The sequence below is a fragment of the Pan paniscus genome, chromosome 5 (assembly GCF_029289425.2).
Source record: "Pan paniscus chromosome 5, NHGRI_mPanPan1-v2.0_pri, whole genome shotgun sequence".
NCBI lineage: Eukaryota > Metazoa > Chordata > Mammalia > Primates > Hominidae > Pan > Pan paniscus.
In genome coordinates, this window is record NC_073254.2 from 102,265,284 (window position 1) to 102,287,269 (window position 21,986).

General features: G+C 35.6%; 1 protein-coding gene across 5 annotated transcripts in view; it reads right to left on the minus strand.

Moving 5' to 3' along the window:
• Window positions 1-514: 514 nt before the first annotated feature.
• IBTK (inhibitor of Bruton tyrosine kinase) overlaps window positions 515-21,986 on the minus strand; it is a 78,454-nt gene continuing 56,982 nt past the window's right edge. For 3 of the 5 annotated variants that reach the window (XM_055113915.2, XM_055113914.2, XM_055113916.2), the window contains 6 exons: window positions 21,643-21,786; window positions 12,420-12,569; window positions 6,184-6,306; window positions 3,652-3,723; window positions 2,669-2,801; window positions 515-1,846 (listed from right to left, as the gene is read on the minus strand). In XM_055113915.2, coding sequence (XP_054969890.1) covers window positions 1,715-1,846; window positions 2,669-2,801; window positions 3,652-3,723; window positions 6,184-6,306; window positions 12,420-12,569; window positions 21,643-21,786 — 754 coding nt within the window. In that variant the 3' untranslated portion in view covers window positions 515-1,714. The remainder of the gene's footprint in view (window positions 1,847-2,668; window positions 2,802-3,651; window positions 3,724-6,183; window positions 6,307-12,419; window positions 12,570-21,642; window positions 21,787-21,986) is intronic. The other 2 variants (XM_008969444.4, XM_003816374.5) reach the window with 1 other exon arrangement.

Consider the following 21,986-nt stretch of genomic DNA (forward strand, 5'->3'; position numbering starts at 1 on the left):
TTTTCCCAATAAAATTATATATAATACCTCACTACATAAAACAGACCATAAAGTGCAACTGCTCTGGTTGTAGTTTGTAACTGCCTAGAGCCTCACAGATGCGGTTCAGCTCTTGCCCCTCTTTCACACCCCATCCAACAAAGACCCCCAAGAGTGCTTCCCAGGCAGCACGGAGGACAGCAAGAAAATCATCACTTTACAGCATCTGTAAATATTAAAGATGTCAACATATACAGAAGAATCAAAGCTTCAAATGAAATCAATTACTTCAAAAGGCTTCTTTACTGCAACATCAATAAAACATTTATAAAATTCATTTCTCAATTTACTCAAACACACATACAAAAATTCACAAGTTCATATTTAGAAAACTGCCTTTTTAAATCTGTCTTAGAATAAATACAGCATCAACTTAACCATATACTGGCTACTAGTGTAGCACATCAGAAAAAATAATTATTAACTCTTTCCATAATAAATGTCAATATAGTAAAAAATGTCAAGCACACATTAGTGAAATGGATCAAGATCATTTTTTATTGCACATCTGCTTACATGTCTGCTGCTTTTGGGCAGAGTTAAACCTGACATATTGAGTCAGTTTCCGTCATTTTACATCAACTAAATTATAGCAGTGAATTGCTTATGTGTCTCCCAGGCTTACCTTCCAGAAACTAGAACATTAACCTTTCCAATTTATCTAGGTACTGAAGCACAAATTTAACATTTGTTTTTGAAAAATTTAAACACTCAGAAACAAACCAAACAACATCCTATACAGAAAACAATTTTTATGTCTAGATGTACAATTGAGGTTCAGAGAACTTCTGATTATACAGTATTGTAAAGGTAATGACAATCCAACCCTCTTCCAAACTATTTAATTCCTGTATATGTAATTAAGCATTTATTTTCAGAAATTTTAACACTTTCAGCAATTGATTCTCTCACAATTAGGCATTTTTAAGATCCTCCATCCCACCAAAAATAACCCACAATGATTCCAAATCTTGTTGTTTTTTTTTTTTTTTTTTTTTAAAGCTATTCTCTTGGGACTAAACTGTTCAGAATAATCAGTATTCTTATTCCCTTTCCACTGTACTCTACTGCTCAATGCAAAATGGAGAATATGTGGTCCAAATAGAAATATGGCATTTGTGCAGGTCAAGCTTTGAAGAGACATGGACCACATGCCTAGCCTGATTTTTAAAAAGCAACAAGAATGGTGACACAACTATTACACCAAACACAAAATTCTGGCCATTAATGAATCAGAAGTAATAACTGATGCTCCTACTTTAAATTCATCAATGCCATATTTAAGAAGTCAAGCAACAACACATACTTGGCAAAATCTTCTAAATTCTCAAGTTATCAAACAAAAAAGTTATTTTTAATACTTCACCCCCCTTATATCATCTTATGATTCAATCACTTATATTTTCCTTTGTTAGATTATTCAGAAGAAACAATTCTATTTAACCTTAATAAGTTTTTGTCTCACACATTTTATATAAAGTTACTAAAATCATAATTCTGAGAAATTTATTTTTAATCATACAAACATTATATGATTTAACTGCAGTAAAGAAATTATATCTTTTCTTAATCTATTTAGAATGATATTACAAAATCTCTAAGACTCTTTTCCACAGCTTTTCTTTATATGAACAAACTCATAATTATGAAAAATGCATCTCAACTCCACAGTGAACTAGCATCCATGCTTATTCCACATAGGTACTGCCAGTGGTCCCTGCGGTGTCCTTTCAACAACGACAAACTCTTCAGGGTTGCCAAATGCCTCATAGAAAACCAATAAATCTTGTATGGCATGCTCCTCAATCTGAAAGGAGGAAGGGAAAGAAGACTCTTTACTCTTTTAATTATAAACTAAGCAGGATGTATTTGCCTTCCAATTTCCTTTTGAGGAACTATCACTTTCCATGGATACAATACAGTGAAATTAAATCAGGTATCCTGCATTTTAAATCAGGTATCCTCCTATCTCTGTGGCAAGGAGAAAGCTTGAGGCGTGAGGTAGAATCATGAGATACCCATGCGCTCTTGAATTTGAATCTTGAGCAGAAGGAAAAAGAAACTGAAAATGATTGCTAAAATTCATTCATTCCAATAGCTTTATTCTGTGAGATACTTTCTGTTGTTGTACAAGTCTTCTAAATCTTGCTTCTGAGCTTTCCAGTGCTACTATGCGTCTTTTCTGTTTCCAAGCCTGGCTGTCTGGTCTTTCAGCTAAGTCTATGGAATCTTAATATCCCTCAAATAAATTATCTTTTCCTTAAGTTAGCCAGAGTGGGCTTCTGTTGCTTACAATCTTAGAATTCTTACTGATACAGAAGCCAAGTGTAGCACTAGAGAATACTGCCAAATTCTCTACTGGTCATTTTAAAAAACTAAAATAATCCAAAGTATCACCAAAGCAAAAATATAAGCTTTATCATAATTTATTAGTCATAAATTAATTGCCCTGAATATCTACAACTAATACATACACTGATAGATGCTTCAGTTTAATTTTACCTGGCATTTACATTTTAATTTCATAGATACAAGCACCTGTCCAAAACAAACAAACATGATTTTCTTAAAACCTAAGTAGGAAATGTAGTTCTTCTCTAAATTAAACCCTACTAAGTATGTTATTTACCTGAATCAGAGCCAACGGTTTTTCTCGACTTCTAATAAGAGCTGCTTCTTGTTGTAGTTCTTCTTCTACAATAGATGCAAAAGTGACTGGGGCTACCATGGATGGAGCAGTCACTGAAGAAGATAGCCAGGGACTGAAAGAATAATAATAATGAGTTTCATTCATCTTCCTAAATTTTTGCATGCAAAATTTTCTCTGAAATACTTTTTAGCAATGCTACAATTCTTTCCAGTGACCTACAATGAACGAACCTGGAAGCTTTCACAGAGATTACAGAATGATGAGTTTCACTCATCTTCCTAAATTTTTGCATGCAAAATTTTCTCTGAAATACTCTTTAGCAATGCTACAGTTTTTTCCAGTGACCTACGATGAGTGAACCTGGAAGCTTTCGCAGAGATTACAGAATGATGAGGTGAGAATCAGAAAAACAGAAGAACTAATGTTTTATTTGGACCAGTATTAGAGAGAAAATTTTGGAAAGCACCAGGAAATGGGGAGGGAGCAGAAACAACATAACTGAACAGAAAGGTAACTCAAACTACAGTACAGAGAGGATACAAGTAATACATTCTACTCAACACCATACTATTCCCAATTTCTTAACATTCTCTTATTCTCTTTTTTTTTTTTTTTGAGACAGAGTCTCACTATGTCACCCAGGCTGGAGTACAGTGGCATGATCGCGGCTCAATGCAATCTCTGCCTCCCAGGTTCAAACGATTCTCCTGCCCTAGCTTCATGAGTAGCTGGCATCACAGGCATGCACCACCATGCCCAGCTAAGTTTTGTATTTTTAGTAAAGACAGGGTTTTGCCATGTTGGCCAGGCTGGTCTTGAACTCCTGACCTCAGATGATCCACCCGCCTCAGTCTCCCAAAGTGCTGGGATTATAGGCATGAGCCACTGCACTCAGCCTTAATGTTTTCAATGCTAAGCAGCAGCTTAGCTTTGGAGGCCCATAACTTATCAATTAACCTTACTTGGGACTGTCTAGAAGTGGTAAATCTGAAATATGGTTGCCTTCTGGTCCTGGGGTACCATGGGTAGAGCATCTGCAAAACAAATGCCAAAATTAAAGATTAAAGCTTCTAGTAATATTAGTCAAACTGCTTATTAATAGATACAGAGGAAGAATTGTAAACTCCTGACTCCAGAGGCAAATTAAATGAGTGCAGTCAAGCTTACCTTTAAAATTATAAGTAAACAAAATAATCTATATTTATAAAACCTTCTGTATAAAATATCATAAAGATACTGCAAGAAATAGCCTATTTCTAATAATATTATATATATATATACACCAGATAAACCAGTAATCTCTAAATCAGATAATTAACAGCCGAATTTTGTGAGGAACTAATATACTTTATGAGCAAAGGATTACAGATAGGACAGAAATATAAAATATGATCTTTACCTTCTAAGAATTCACAAGCTAGTTGAGGAAACAACATACAAAATGACATATAAAATAACAGAACAGAATTTGAGACAGTATAACAAATTGAGTCACACTGGCTATAACAACTATAAAAATCACAATATTTAATCATTTGAGAGGGCCTCATGGATGGAATGAACTTGAGAAGATAATAAAAAAGAGGTATATGATGAAAGCAGTAAGAAGCATTCCAGTAAGGAGAAAAACTTAAAAAGGTACAATACAGATGGACCTAATTATGGAATTTTACAGCTAGAAAGGTCCCTAGAGATTATCTAGATTGCTCCAATGCTCTCTTTCAGCAATGAGAAAACTGAGGACTAGACAGGTTTAACAACACAAAGTCAAACAGAGAGTAAATTAACAGGACCTAAAATATTGACTTCGTGATTCATTTATACACATTTATTGAGCATGTCAGGATTACTGTAGGTGCTAAAAATCAGGCTGATTAAAACCCAATCTTCTCCCCTCAAAAAATTCTGATGGGGAAGATTTAAAAATATACTTAAGCAATGATAAAACAATGTATAAAGTACTATGGATGCACAGAAGAAAAAATACAATATGGAAGATGGTATATACTGATGGCTTCACTGAGGAAATGACATTAAAGCTGAGGAGACGTACAATTAGAAAGAATTTTGGTTGTACAAATACATGGACCTAAAAAAGATTTCAGTTATTTAAGTAAAGGCAGGCTGTTCTCTTCAATAAGCAAAGAATGCCTGAATTCAGAGTAAGGAAGAAACTTAAAGAGAAATAAAGTTTAAAAGAAACAACAGAGCCAGAGTACAAAATGCACTGAAAGCTAAAATGTTTAGCCCTAATGTGTGGGCAAACAAATTTACTAAAAGCCTAAGTACTTCATGTGTATTATCCCATTTAATCTTTGCAATACCCTGTGAAGAAAGCATATATTAACTATTATAGAGATTGAAAAACAAACTCAAAGAATATTATATGATTTGTCTGATTCACAAGTTAGATAAGTAGCAGAGAGATAACAAAAATCTGGTCTTTTTGATTTAGAGTACAGTGTTTTTTCCATGACCACACAGCTACCTTTATTTTTACTATTCCCCTTATTCTGGAATATATTCCACTTCAAATGTCTTCTCATTCTTTTACAGTTGGCTCAAATGTCACCTTCTCTCTACTCCTACAAAACTTCAATCATTATGATAAAGCATCACACACTGTTATTATTGTTTACATGTCAATCTTAACTGCTAGACTAGTCTCTTGGGGAACAGGACTGTGTTTCATTCATCTTTGTATCTCAGTGTCCACCAGAATACTTGGAAATAGTCGTTTATGAAAAATTAATTAGAAAATTAACGACTGAAACAGAAACTCAAAGGGTATTTTTTTAGTATACGATAATGAAAAGCAGAGGTTTTTAGGTTCTTTATTGCTTTAAATTACTGATAACTTTTCTTAGAGATACAGGTACTGAATTACAAACTGATATAAGCCTTGTAGTAAACCTGCATGATAGGTATTACTACTCTCATTTCCATATGATGAAACTGAGGTACAGAAAGACTCAGAAAGAGCTGTATAATGTTATACTGAATCTCAAATATGTTTCCTAAGACTACAATTCCATAACTTTTTCCACTCATGATGTTTCAATGGATAATTTCATTAATTACAAATTTATCCAATGTGGAGTCTGTCAAAATTTCTTCTTAAAATGAACCAAATTTGTCAAATAAAATAGAGCTATGATTAAACAAATATCAAAAACATTCTAAACTTTCAAATAATAAATATAGCATTATTGAGTTTTCAACATTAGCAACATAGAAGTAGATATCGCAAGAGACAATCTGTAGAAAATTTAGCCTTCTGAAAATAAACAGCAACATAAAAAGGTTAACTCAAATTTTCCTTAAAAGATTTTTGTTCTGGCCAGGCGCGGTGGCTCACGCCTGTAATCCCAGCACTTTGGGAGGCCGAGGCAGGCGGATCACCTGAGGTCAGGAGTTCAAGACCAGCCTGACCAACATGGAGAAATCCCATCTCTACTAAAAATACAAAATTAGCCAGGTTTGGTGGCGCATACCTGTAATCCCAGCTACTAGGGAGGCGGAGGCAGGAGAATCGCTTGAACCCAGGAGGCAGAGGTTGCGGTGAGCTGAGATCAAGCCATTGCACTCCAGCCTGGGCAACAAGAACGAAACTCCATCTCAAAAAAAAAAAAAGATTTTTGTTCAAACCAAAAAACATTAATATTGTCACATTTACTCTTTAAAGGAACTAAATTATTCTTTGCTCAGTTGGCCTTAAAAAAATTGTACTGGCTTAATTAGAAAGATTTTTATATCAGATTGGAGCTGATATAACCACAGAATAATTTTTTTCTCACAAGTAGTTTTTTTCACTAATTAGAAACACAAGCTCAGCTGGGCACAGTGGCTCACACCTGGAATCCCAGCACTTTGGGAGGCTGTGGGCAGATCACCTGAGGTCAGGAGTTCGAGACTAGCCTGGCCAACATGGCAAAACCCTGTCTGTATTAAAAATATAAAAATCAGCCAGGCATGGTGGCAGGCGCCTGTAGTCCCAGCTACTGGGGAGGCTGAGGCTAGAGAATCACTTGAACCTGGGAGGCAGAGGTTGCAGTGAGTGGAGATCACGCCATTGCACTCCATCCTGGATGACAAGAGCGAGAGTCCGTCTCAAAAAAAAAAAAAAAAGAAACACAAGCTTACATTTTCTTTCCAGAATTACATAAGGGGACATTTCAGTGAAAGGAAAATGGGAAATAAAAGCACATGAAATAAAAAAGAATACCTAAGTAACAATAAACAAATAAAAATTGTACAAATTGCTCACTTTTAGATGTTAACACCCTCAAACAACATTGTCATTCTTGCCCTAACCTTGGAAAAAACTCACATTTTCTACAACTAAAACAAGAATGTATAATTTGTGGAATTTCCTGAGATGAGTCCCCCACCCCTGGCACCCTAACTCCCCAAAGGACCATAAGCATTCCTATCTTCTTAACTCCCACGATTTCCTCTGTTTATACTGCCCCATCTTCTCTTATTTCTTCTTTTAAAAATCCCATCCTGTATTCAAAAGCTTATGACAATGAAAGGAATCAAGAATTAAGTGATCTCTTTTTTTCTAATGTTTTTCACATGCTTATAAATATAATAATAAAATATTTGGAAATGAATATAAAACGTGCTTATGAACTGACCCAGCTCAAGCCCTTCTTCTGCAATGAAGTCTTCCTGACAACACCAGCCCATGCTCAGTTTTTCTTCTCAGAACCACTCATTTGGTACTTCATCATATTGTAATCTCTTTAATACTTCCATATTGTATCGTAATTTCTTTTTGTTTTGTTGTTGTTGTTGTTTTTGGAGACAGAGTCTCACTCTGTCGCTCAGGCTGGAGTGCGGTGACGTGATCCTGGCTCACTGCAACTTCCACCTCCTGGGTTCAAGCAATTCTCCTGCCTCAGCCTCCCTAGTAGCTAAATTACAGACATGCACCACTATGCCTGGCTAGCTTATTTATTTATTTATTTATTTATCTTTTTATTTATTTATTTATTTTTTGAGATGGAGTTTCACTCTTGTTGCCCAGGCTGGAGTGCAATGGCACAATCTCGGCTCACCACAACCTCTGCCTCCTGGGTTCAAGCAATTTTCCTTCCTTAGTCTCCCAAGTAGCTGGGATTACAGGCATGTGCCACCCCAGGCCCGGCTAATTTTATATTTTTAGTAGAGATAGGGTTTCTCCATGTTGGTCAGGCTGGTCTTGAAGTCCCGACCTCAGGTGATCTGCCTGCCTCGGCCTCCCAAAGTGCTGAGATTACAGGCGTGAGCCACCACGCCCGGCCTAATTTTTGTATTTTTAGTAGAGACAAAGTTTCCCCATGTTGGCCAGGCTTGTCTCAAACTCCTGGCCTCATGTGATCCACCCACATCAGCCCCACAAAGTGCTAGGATTACAGGCATGAGCCACAGCACCTGGCCCTTGTATCGTAATTTCATTCTGATTCTGTCATTTAACTTCCATGTATGTATATTAATATTTATCAACTAGATTTCAGACACATTAAAGGCTGCACCTATACATTCTACTTTTATATATACCCAACACAGGCCAGTACCAGGTAGCCCATAATTTGCAAATTAATGAATATTTTAGTTTGTCTGTAATGTTTAATATTTCCTTTTTAAAAAAGCATACTTATTATGTTTTCTATGATGGAAAAAACCCCTGAAACTCAAAGCTATCTGTCTTCTTTCTCAGAATCACTAGCAGTGATAGCCAAAGCTATTTAAAACATTAACTCCCATACCAAAAATACTGAAGCTATGGATATGTCATACTGTCATAAACTCCATTGAGTCAAATTTCCAAAGCAGTATAACAGGGCACACTTATAATTAAGAGCCCTGATGTTATAGCACACTCTAGTGATCAACTATGAAACCACAGATCCATATTTTAAGTTCCATGACAAATCGTTATATATCTAAAGACTTTTTTTAAGTTTCAATGAATATTAATATTTAAAATATAAAAATACAAAACTTATCTTAATTTTCATACCTTTAAATTGATATATCTAAGACATGCAATATAACTCACTACATTAGAAACAAATGTTACTTGAAACAGGGTTATAATTTTAATTAATTTACTCATTCATTCACCAGACTCACTGAGCACCTAATACATGCCAGAAGCCATTCTGAACACTGGTAGTAAAATGATGAGCAAAGACAAACATCCTCCTTGCTCTCATTGAACATATAATTAAACATACAAACATGAAAATACTTAGAGTAGACAAATATTAAAGAATCACACTAATAAATATGGAACGTACAATAAAAAAGAAGTACTATGTGAACATACAACAGCAAACTGCCCCAGTAAGTCAGACTTCTCCAAAGAATATAACTGAATAGATATTGAAAGAAGAGTCAGAGTCAGTCTGTCAAAGAGTAAGGAGGTGGAAAGAAGGAAAGTGCATTTGAGAACTAAGAGAAGGCCAAGATGACTAGAATACAGAGATCAGGTTACAAAATCAAGTTAAAGACAGTTGGCAGGAGCCAGACTATGTAGGCCTTGAAGGCCATATTAAGAATGCTATAGCTTTTCTCTTAAAAGCAGTAAACTCCAAATTTTAAAAAAGAACATACTGGCTTAATATATTTGGAGGAAAGAAAGGCAAGACCAGGCCGGGCGCGGTGGCTCACGCCTGTAATCCCAGCACTTTTGGAGGCCGAGGCGGGCGGATCACGAGGTCAGGAGATCGAGACCATCCTGGCTAACACGGTGAAACCCCGTCTCTCCTAAAAATACAAAAAATTAGCCGGGCGTGGTAGCGGGCGCCTGTAGTCCCAGCTACTCGGGAGGCTGAGGCAGGAGAATGGCGTGAACCCGGGAGGCGGAGCTTGCAGTAAGCCGAGATCGCGCCACTGCACTCCAGCCTGGGCGACAGAGCGAGACTCCGTCTCAAAAAAAAAAAAAAAAAGAAAGGCAAGACCAGTCAGGAGGGTAACTCTGGTGGCCCAGGTGAAGTACCACACCAGACTGAATCAGAGGTGATAGCACTGGAGATAAAATTTAGTATATGGATTTGAGAAATATTTAAGAGATAAAAGTGGAATGCTCTAACAGTAGACTGAATATTTGTGAAGAAAATGGAAGTGCCAAAGACACAAATTCTTCCTATTTACTGAGGAAGAAGATTCCGAAAAAACAGGCTGTTCTGTTTTGTCTATATTTTTGTTTGATTTTGGTTTTATGAGATGGGTATGAGGAAAACATTAAGTTTAGTTTTGGACATGAAGTTTGTGGTCTTTCTGAACATCCAGATAGAATGGTAGGGTCAATAAGAGATAATTAAGTCTAAAGCTCAGATGATAGATATGGGCAAGAGATATAAATTTTGAGTCTTTAGTACATGTCTGACGACTGAACATATGCTCATTAAATGGATAGTGTAGAAAGAATATAAAGTGAAATAAGACAACGACCAGTAATTGAACTTCAAGTATGATGAGTCACATAAAAAGTGGATGGTGTTGGCAATATAAAGGTCACTGTTGAACTTAGCCTGTACTGGTACTGTTTCAGTTTAGTAATGGGGCTGGGAGATAGAATGAATTACGGACTGAGTGGGAGGTGACAACTCTTTTGAGAAATCTGGCTGTGAAGTGGACGGAGAATTGGTAATGATAGGACAACTGATAGAAGAAAGTGTGCCCAGACCACATGAGAGACCTGAGCACATTCAAAACCAGAGGGGAAGAATCTAGTTAAAAGGAAAATGTTGAATCTTACACAAGAAAGGAAAGGGGTAATTAATAGTTTTCAGGCTTCTGAAATGGGAAGCATTAAGGTAAAAGCACAGGTATTGGCCTAAGATAGGAGAGATAACTTTTCTATGACAAAACAAGAAAGGAGGATAGTTCTATATAGGCAGGGGCTAATTTGTTCACCACTGCAACTCTAGTACTTAGCATAATGTTTGACACAAAGCTCATAATCAAATGTTCGATAGACAATTTTAAGACTATGTACCTAGTTTTATATTTATAAGCCTATCATAATTATAATTGTAATTTATAAATATGCAAAAAGGCTTAATCTGTTTCATATGTTAGCATTCCATTTAAGGTTTTTTTATTTTGTTTTGTTATGTTTTTTGAGACGGGGTCTCCCTCTGTCACTCAGGCTGGAGTGCAGTGGCACAATCATGGCTAACTGCAGCCTTTACCTCCCAGGCTCAAGCAATCCTCCCACCCAGCCTCCTGAATAGCTGGGACTACGTGCACATGCCACCAAGCCGAGCTAATTTATTTTTCTTGTTATTTTTTGTAGAGACACGGTTTCATCATGTTGCCAGGCTGGTCTTGAACCCCTGGACTCAAGTGATCTGCCCACCTCGGCCTCCCAAAGTGCTAGGATTACAGGCATTAAGCCACTGAACTCAGCCTAAGATTTTTATTTTAAAATAGTATTTTAATGCTAGAAGTATTAGACAAGTTAGGGAGATGACTTCAGATATTTTTTGCTCTTTGATTTTCTGTATTGCAAGAAAACGGCTCAAGAACTTTCCTCCTAAATCTAAGTATCTGTAAAAAAGAAGACAGTCACAATAGTAACAATAAAAATATGCCTAAACATTTAATCTAAATCAGGAGTTTCCAAACATTGTTGTCAGAAGACTTTGATAGTTCCTCAGGGCAGGTAAAGTGACATTAAACTAGTATAGCTTCCAGTCTCTGTTCCTTGCTTCAGTCAGAAAAGTTTATATTATCTGTTTGATGCACTTGAATTGGACATAACATATCTTACTTATTTTGTTTTGTTTTGTCTGAGACCAGGTCTCACTCTGTCACCCATGCTGGAGTGCAGTGGTTTGATCACAGCTCACTGAAAATACTGCTTTTAAATTATAGATAGATTTTGATGTTTCATGTAGGCATTTAAAATATGAAACTTTTTTTTAAATACATTGGACTTTCTAAAACAGTATCAAAAATAGCTAGGCCAGGTGTGGCGGCTCATGCCTGTAATCCTAGCACTTTGGGAGGCTGAGGTAGAAGAACTGCTTGAGGCCAGGGGTTTGAGACCAGCCTGGGCAACATAATGAGAACCCCATCTCTACTTTCATGAAAATTAAAATTAAAAAATAGCTAGAGAAAAAATTGCAAATACCTAAAGGTCCATCAACAGATGCACAGATAAACACATTGTATGTGGTATACCCATACAATGAAATACTATTCAGTAATGAAACAGAATCAATGGATACCCATAACAGCATGAATAAATCTCAAAATAATTATGCTGAGTAAAAGAAGACAGATTTTACAATGGGTACATACTGCATGACCCTGCTGATACAAAACTCTAAAATGTACAAGCTAGTCTTTATTGGTAGATTAGTAGCTGCTTGGGAGGGGGAAACAGAAGGAAGAGAGGAAGGTATTACAAAGGGACATGACAAAACATCTGAAAATGATGCTTATGTTCACTATTTTGAATGTTGTGTTGGTGTCATAGGTGTATATATACGCTGAAACTACAGAATGTATACTTTAAATATACGCAATTGATTTTAAGTCAATTATATCTCAGTAACTTTCAATTTTTTTTAAGTGGGGAAGGAATTTAAACATGCTAATTTTAATTCTGAATGTAAAAGAGTGTACAAAAAATCTGCCTCATAAAGTTTTAAAGATTATTTCAGAACATAAAACCACCACAGAATATTTTAAGGTAGAAAATGTATTAGTTTTAAGTTTGTTTTATTACCTGACAATTTTTGGTGCCTGAGAATTTTCAATTCCTTTAAAAGAAACTTTTTTGACATGATCGCCTGAACTATGGCTAGTAACAGACTTTTTTTCTTCTAGTAAGAAATCCCGGAATGACTTGGATGAAACTGAATGCAGAGAAGATGCCCTGCAAAAGAAAGCAAAGATCATGTTAAAACATCCATTTTGTAAAAGGGCATTGCTGGAAGTTATAAGAGAACAATAAGAGAACGTATACCAAAAATTTTACAATATACAATTGCAGTTTTCAATGTGATGTTGGATTCTTGCTGCCAATTGTGAAATATCCAAAACTATTCCATAAGAAAAACCAATCAATGAAGACCAAGTCTAGAGATAACTCAGACGTTAAAATTAGCAATATTAAAATAGCTATTACAATTATGCATCAGATAACAACAACAAAAGCTCATTAAAAATAGGTAAGTTCGGCAAAAGAAAAGAAACTATTAAAAAAAGAGCAAAATGAAAATTCAAGAATTTTTAATATATTTTTAAAAATTCACTGTATAGATGGAAGAGTTGGTAAACTTGAAGATAAACCAAAAGAAATTTTTGAATCTGAAAAGCAAAAAAGAGAAGTTGAAGAAAATTATCCCATAGTGAGTTATAAGATAAAATCAAAAGGTCTGCCATATGTGTTAACTGAAGTCCCAGAAATAAAGAAGAGAGATATGGCAGAGAAAAAGAAACAATGGCCAAAATTTTCCCAAATTTGGTGGAAGATATAAATTTAAAGACTCCAGAATTTTGGCAAACCCCAAAAAAGATAAAACAAAGAAAACCATATTTAGGCACATAATAAATAAACAGCTGAAAACCAAAGCTAAACAGAAAATCTTGAAAGCAGCCATAGAAACACAACACAGCATGAAAATGAGTAGCTTGTTATTTGAAACAATGAAGCCCAAAAGATGATGGAAAGGAATCTTTAATATGATGAAAGAGGTAGAGAATGTCAATCCAGAATTCTATATCTGAGTAATCTTGAAAGTAGGTCCTCTTCAAGTCATGCCTTGAAATGACTATAGCCCTGGCCAAACCTTGACTGCAGCACTGTGGAAGATCCTGAGTCAGAGGCATTCAGCTGAGATTCCTGACCCAAAGGAATTATGATAATAAATATTGGTTGTTTTAAGCTGTTGTTCAAGTATAATCTGTTATGAAGCAATAAATAACTAATACAAGATATTACAGAAATTAAAAGGGTAATAAAGAAATCTTATAAAGCCAGGTACAGTGGCTCATGCCTGTAATCCCAACACTTTGGGAGGCCAAGGCAGGTAGATCACTCGAGCCCAGGAGTTTGAGACCAGCCTGGCCAACATGATGAAACTCCGTCTCTACTAAAAATACAAAAATTAGCTGGGCATGGTGGCACACACCTGTAATCCCAGCTACTCAGGAGGCTGAGGCATGAGAATTGCTTGAACCTGGGAGTCAGAGGTTGCAGTGAGCCGAGACTGGGCCACTGCATTGAGGCTGGGTGACAGAGCAGGACTCTGACTCAAAAAATGAAAAACAAAACAGAGAAAAAAAAAAGATAGAAGTGTTATAAACAACTTAACACAAATAAATTTGACAATTTACATGGAATAGACAAATATCTTTTTTAAAAAACTAAATTACTGAAAATAACAGAAAATCTATATAGACTATATCTATTTTAAAAATTGAATTAATCTCACCAGGTTTTTTAACTGCAAAAATTGACAAACTGATTCTAAAATTTACATGAGAATAAAAAATCCCAGATTAGCCAAAGCATTCTTTTAAAAAAAATAGAAAGTTGGAAGAAGACAAAACCAATTATGGTAATCAGGATAGTATAAGCTAGGTCTGAATGTATTTCCTCCAAAACTCATGTTGAAATGTAAATGTCACTGTGATTGTATTGCGAGATGAGACCTTTAAGAGGTGTTTAAGTTATGAGGGTGCCTCACAAACTGACTAATGCCATTATCACTGAGAATGGTTAACCCTTTTTGCTGTCTCTCACCCTGCTGGCATATGCCTTCCACTATGCTATGAAGCAGGAACAAGGCTCCTGCCAGATGCCAGCACCTTGATATTGGACATCCCAGCCTCTAGAACTGTGAGCCAATAAATATCTGTTCATTATAAATTACCCAGTCTGTGGGACTCTGTTACAGCAGCACAAAATGAACTAAGACTGTGTGATACTGGCATAAGGATTGACAAACAGATTTCTTCAAATATGTTTTACTGTTCTTTCCACTGACTATGCCATAATTGGAAACAGTACCTGATTTCCCACAATTTTATTTTCCTAACTCACAAGCTCCAGCTATTTTCTACCTTAACAGCCACAGAAAATTTATGGAGAAGTATTTTAGACATTTGTACCTGCATAAAAATTAACCAGAATTTTGCTCCTCAGCAAAAGAAGCCCTGTAATTTTACTCTAAATAATATTTTAGCTTTAAAATATTAAATAATTGAAATTGTTTTATATTGTATGGGTTAGCTCTAAATGGAATTTGAAAGAATTTACATTCAAACATCAAGCCAGGCCACAAAGACCATGTATTCTTCCACTGAAGATGACTGATAAGAAAGGTTCTATTATTTCTCCAAGTAAAACATTTAATTTTGAGAAGTAGCCAAATCCCATACATACTTAGTGTTTTCACATTAAATTTAAAATTTGCCTGGTTGGAACTTCAATCTAATGCAAAAACCCAGTTATCTCTAATACTTTCCATTGCCACACCTAACTGCCAGCAGCAGGAGTACAACTATAAACACTGGGAATTCTACAGACTAGGCGAATGAATGTGTGAACAAACTAGTGAAAATCCTACCACAACCTCAAGTATATTTAGAGTGCTAATTTGTGTTTTGCTAATGAATTGCACATTAACCTTAATATTAATGTAAACATATTTTTAAAAATCTTTTGAAGAAGTAAAATCTTATTAGATGATACTTCAGGTAATGATGTACCTTTAAGAAGGATTTTAAAAAACAGTTACATCGGCTGGGCGCGGTGGCTCACACCTGTAATCCCAGCACTTTGGGAGGCCGAGGTGGATGGATCACGACGAGGCCAGGAGTTTGAAACCAGCCTGGCCAACATGATGAAACCCCATCTCTACTAAAAATACAAAAATTAGCTGGGCATGGTGGTGTGCACCTGTAATCCCAGATACTCGGGAGGCTGAGGCTGGAGAAGTGCTTGAACCCAGGAGGCAGAGGCTGCAGTGAGCCAAGATTGCACCACGGCATTGCAGCCTGGGCGACAGAGCAAAACTGTCTCAGGAAAAAAAAAAAAACAAAAAAAAAAACAGATAAATCACCACAGTCATGAATACGTTCTATAAATAACAATCTGTAAATCTGATTAAAATGTTAACTTCAGCCAGGAACAGTGGCTCATGCCTGTAATCCCAACACTTTCGGAGGTGGAGACAAGAGGACTGCTGAGCCTAGGAGTTCAAGACCAGCTGGGGATATACAGGAAGACCCATCTCTACAGCAAATAAAAAATTAGCTGAGCATGCTGATGCACACCTGTGATCCCAGCTACTCAGGAGGCTGAGGTGGAAGGACTGCTTCAGCCCAGGAGGTCAAGGATGCAGTGAGCCAAGATTGCACCACTGCACTCAAGCTTGGGCAACAGAGTGAGACTCTGTCTCAAAAACAAAAAAAAAGCTCCAATTTTTTTTTTTAAAACCAATGCATACGAGATATGTTCTCAGGAAAACAATCTATTCCATTTTTACTTCAAGCATATATTACAAGTATTTACATTCTATGTGTATCTGATTAAAAATCAAGTGATATACTGAATTATGTGGCTATCTCATAATTTTATAATCACATGAAAAATTATATCACACTATATTCACTCAATAATTAATGTTTTATCCAGAGTTCAGGTTAAAATACTTTGCAGCCTTCTAAGAATTCAAGAAAGAAAATTATTCAATAATTTAGTAACAGTAATTTCAATTTATACTGAAGTGCTTTGCTTTGCTGTGCTTCATAGTTACTGTGCTTTTAAACAGGTTGAAGGTTTGTGGCAACCTTGCATGGAGCAAGTATATCGTGCCATTTTTCTAACAATACATGCTCACTTTGTGTCTCTGTGTCATATTTTGGTATTTCTCCTGGTATTTCAAACTTTTTCATTATTATTGTATCTGTTATGGTGATCTTGATCTTTGATGTTACTATTTTAATTGTTTTGGAGCACCATGAACCACATCCATACAAGTTGGCAAGCTTAATTGATAAATGTTTGTTTTCTGACTGTTACACCAATTGGCAGTTCTCCCATCTCTCTCCCTCTCCTCCTTAGGCCTCCCTATTTCCTAAGAAACAATAATATTGAAATTAGACCAACTAATAAACCTACGGTGGCCTCTAAGTGTTCAAGTGAAAGAAAAAGTCAGATGTCTCTCACTTTAAATCAAAAGCTAGAAATAATTAAGTGATGAAAGCACCACCCTGATCAGTCAGCAGTCATCAACATCAAGGCAAGATACTCCACCATAAAAAGATGATTCACTGAAGGGTCAGATGACCATTAGCATTTTTTAGCAATAAAATAGTTTTACATTAAGGTTTTTTTTTGTAGATATTATGCTATTGCACACTTAGCAAACTACGTATAGTATAAACATTACTTTTATAGGCACCAGGAAACCAAAAATTTCTTGTGACTTGCTTTATTGCGATGTTTGCTTTACTAAGGTAGTCTGGAACCGAACCTGCAGTATCTCCAAAGTATGCCTGTATAGTCTTAAAAAGAGCATAAATTACTAATTGTAGACAATTCAGATACCTCTCACCTTGATGATAATAATTCAGAATATCTATAACTCTCAAAAATTCAGAATACCCATAACATCTATAATTATCTAAATTATCTATAATTGGTCAGTTAGATAAATTTTCTTAGTGTACTAAGATACATAAAACTCATTACTCATGTTTGTACTTAAGTTTTCCAATCATGTTTTCATAAAATAAATGTATAACAAATATCACTTGTATTTGATAATTATCAAATTCTTTTTTTTTTGAGAAGGATTTTTGCTCTGTTGCCCAAGCTGGAGTGTGGTGGCATGATCTCAACTCACTGCAACCTCTGCCTCCCAGGTTCAAGTGATTCTCCTGCCTCAGCCTCCCAAGTAGCTGGGATTACAGGCATGCAACACCATGCTCTGCTAATTTTTGTATTTTTAGTAGAGACGGGGTTTTTCCATGTTGGCCAGGCTGCTCTCAAACTCCTGACCTCAGGTGATCTGCCTGCCTTGGCCTCCCAAAGTGCTTGAATTACAGGCGTGAGCCATCATGCCCAGCCAGATAATTATCAAATTCTTTTCAAAGAAAAATAACCTATGTTTTTGGTCAAAATTTATGGCATCTTTCTTCCCATCTTTCTAGAATTCTCCTTAATATGCCATAATAGACTCCTTTTAAAATTTGGATAGATAGTCCCTTCAATGTGGCACTCTAAGCTCATGTTGCTAATAATTACCAAGGAAAAATTTTTCCTATGTTTGAAAATTAGTCAGAAGTTTCAGATAAATGACCACTTGAATACCTTCCTCTGAAATCCTAAAGTGTACAGCAAAGTAATCAGAAAGGTATAAACCCACAAGGGCAAAAAGAATAAGCTATTAAGACAATGGCAGTCTAAAAACAGCAACACATTTTTGAAGGATAGCAAAACAGATGGAATGATAAAACTGATGTCGCCGAGTGGACAAAAAGAAAAACTAGCAGTCATCAGGTGGGTGACAGTAAAGAGGGAAGCTGAGAACTCTGGAAAGGGGCATATACTGGAGACAGAGTATGTATCAAATCCTGAAGTCGACGTGAGCATGAAAATTGTTTCAGTTTATTTAAGGAGGGGCTGAGAGTGCCAGATGTACTCCCTATCTCCATATGGTCATATGACTACATCTCCTTTACTCTGGCAGAAGGAAAATTTGATTCAAAGTCACTAGTAATAGAGGATGGCGGGAGTGAACTGTTGTGTACAAAGTCTATATACTAAATGTGAAAACCTATTACAAATGGTGACAAGTTCAGTCCCAGCTCTAACCTCCCTACACTGAGATACGCTTCCAGAATGCTAGCAACAAAATGTACACCTTACCAGCAAAAAAAAATTAAAAGGCTGCTCTTTAGAAAAACTGACAGACTAAAGAGACCAAGGAGAAAAGATATGGAGATAACCAACATATGGGGAGATTCAGGGGTCCCTAAGGAATCTGATACGTTACCCTATAGTCACACCTATCAGTCTATTTGTACAACATAGGCACACAGAGCTTCCAATCAGAACTTAAGAGAAAACAATCAATCAATAAATTGACAAAATGAAATAAAATAAAACACATATAGAGTAGAATGAATAAAACATGGATGTAAATCAATGGCTATTTTTAGCTTTCTTTTTTTTTGGTTGATTGGTTTATTTTGTTCAATATCATATTGGTAAGATTCATTCACACTGTTGTATTTAGTCATGATTTATTCTTTTTCATTACTCTGTAGTATTCTACTATAAAAATAAATTAATTTATCCATTGACTGCTGATAGACATCTAGATTGTTTTCAGTTTGGGCTATTACAGATAATAAATTATGAACATTCTTATACTTGTTGCGTGGTACATATGTGTGTGTTTCTGTTGGGTATATACTAAAGAGTGAAAATGCCTACAGAGTACAGAGATCTTCAACATTAGAATATTAAAACAATACTATAGAAAAAGGTATCATCAACAAACAAACCAAAAAAAGCTCTTGATAAAGATTTTAATGGTTGAAAAAAGTCAGGCAAATGTTCCAGAAAGTAGAATTAGAAGGCATATATGTGGACAATAGAAAAGAAAAAGTGTAGTGGCTCACACCTGTAATTCCAGTACTTTGGGAGGCTGAGGCAGGCAGATCACTTGAGGTCAGGAGTTCGAGACCAGCCTTGCCAACATGGTGAAACCATGTTTCTACTAAAAATACAAAAATTAGCCGGGTGTGGTGGTAGGCATCTGTAATCCCAGCTATTCAGGAGGCTGAGACAGAAGAATCGCTTGAACCTGGGAGGCGGAGGTTGCAGTGAACCAAGATCGCACCACTGCACTCAAACCTGAACAACAGAGTAAGACTCCATCTCAAAAAAAAAAAGAAAAAGTAAGAAATTTAGAGAAGCCTAGGGGGACCAATATCTGACTAATGTGATTTGTAGAGAAAACAGTGAGGAGGAAAAGTATCAAAGTAATATTAATATTATATAAGATTTCCCTAGAACTTAAAGACATGCTGTTGCCAATTAAAAGAGTCCAAGTACCCAGGATGTATCAAAAAAGACCTACATTATGATACATTACTGTAAAATTTCAGAACATTAGAGATAAAGAAAAGATCCTGTAAACTTACAGGGAAAAAAAAAGTGGAGAAGAAAACAGGAGGTAACATAAGAAGATTTAGGAATTAAATGGCATTGAATAAATTCTCCAAATGATTTCCAATTTAGAATCCCGTTCCCATCTATCAGTCAAGAAGAATGAAGGCTAGAATAAAAACATTTTCATGAATATACGAGCTCCAAAAATATATGTCTTATACATCCTTTATCAGAAACCTACTGGAGTTGTGCTACATCAAAACAAGGAGTGTATCAAGAAATAGAAAGCCACAGGATCAAGAAAACTGGGGATCAAACACTCGAGAGAAGGGAAGACCTGCAAGACAACAGTTAAAGAAAATCTCAAGATGACAGATATTCAGCATGCCTGGAAAAGACCCGGTTCAGATCACAAAAGAACACAGGACTCTAAGGAATATGCCTCCAAAAAAATAAGTGAAACAACTTTCACTCATTCACTTCTTGCTTAAGGAAAATGATTGATGGCATGCTTACAGCTATATTACCAAGTCCAAAGCTTCATCATGAGCTTAGTTAATTCTCTCAAACTGCAATTTAGTACTTGACAGTGGTTCCAATAACTTTTCCCCCTTTTTGGATTTTCCATACCTTTATTTAAAGAAAGCACAACTCAGTATTGCAGCAGTCATATCATAAACCCTACAAGGGTAACAGTCAAATCTGTCTTGTTCATTGCCTTATCATCAGAAACTAGCACAGTCCCTTACATTTAGAAGGTGCTTAACAAATACTGATAAATTTTAAAATTCTGCTAAGCTCATCCTCTCCAGTTTTACCCTCTTTTCTCTTTTCCTTGGGTGTTCTTACCTCTTATTTTACTTTCTTTTTCAGTAACCATGCTTTGGACCTACTAATAGCCCTAACAGGCACTGATTTAGTTCCACTGGTAACATTTAGAATAAAATTATTTGCCACTTTCTTCAAAATAATTAACATTTTAATTGAGAAAAATATTCCTTCTTACAAACAGAATAATGTGGCCTTAGAAACATTGAAGGGATTCCCCTAAACCATGGGTAGCTGCCAAGATCCTCCCCAGTCCTTGTGAGAGAAAGAGAGTTCTACTGATTTCTTCGTAAGGCTTCACATTCTCCATGTAGTTCTCCAGTATTGGTTTCCAGATACTTTAAGTTACAAAGAAAAGGAAGGATGGAACGGAAGCTGGAGTACAACCTATTTTACATATCTCAAAATTATATCTGACCTCTTTGGAGGTTATTCCAATGCTGCCACTATGTGTAAATTCCAATGGAGAAAATGTAAACACAACATTAAGTAAGGAGCAGTGTTTTAAAAAGTGAAAAATAACAAGCTATGATTATAACCATGTAAAGATATTTATGGAGCATGCAGAAGGACAAAGAAATTAGCGTAGTATAAATAAAGTTTTCTTTTTATATGTGTCTGATGTATTTAATTTCTTGTAAAAAATAAAAATAAATAAATTTTAAATCACTTTAGCAAGAAAATCTAATTAGAATATCAAGAAGAAATTACATCTATATATGAAAAATATATCCACATTTTGATGTGTATGATGATGTGTGTCATCATGACGTGTATGTCAAAACACCCCAAATTAAAAGAAAATAAACAACAACAAAAAAAGTGTTTGTTTCCCAAGTTCCAATTTTTAACTTGAAAACAGAAGGGGAGATAAAATACTTGAAAAGACTTTAGAAACACTGGAAGTGGGAAGGAACTCCAAAGTCAAGTACTACCTTAAAAGCAAATGCACAAATCTATATTAATTTTAATAAAAATAAGAGCATACCATGCATTCACTGGTTTGGGGGCTTTTGAAGGAGTGGATAAAACTGTTTCCATGCTATTCATTCCTGAATTGTTTTCCTTGGTAGTCAATGCAATCATTTTTCGTTGCTTCTGAGAAAGTTTAACTCCATGAGAAACTGTTTTGCTAGAAATTAAACCAATTAGTTTCAGTGGTTTCTTCTGACAAAGTTTAATTCCATGAGAAATCATCTTGCTAGAAATTATATCAATTAACATTAATTTCTGCTTAATAAAGGTTACTGGCAATAATAATGTTTTCTATTTATTTGATGTTATTTTACCATTATTGGATCAAAATGCTCACAAGTTTCAACAATGAAAATA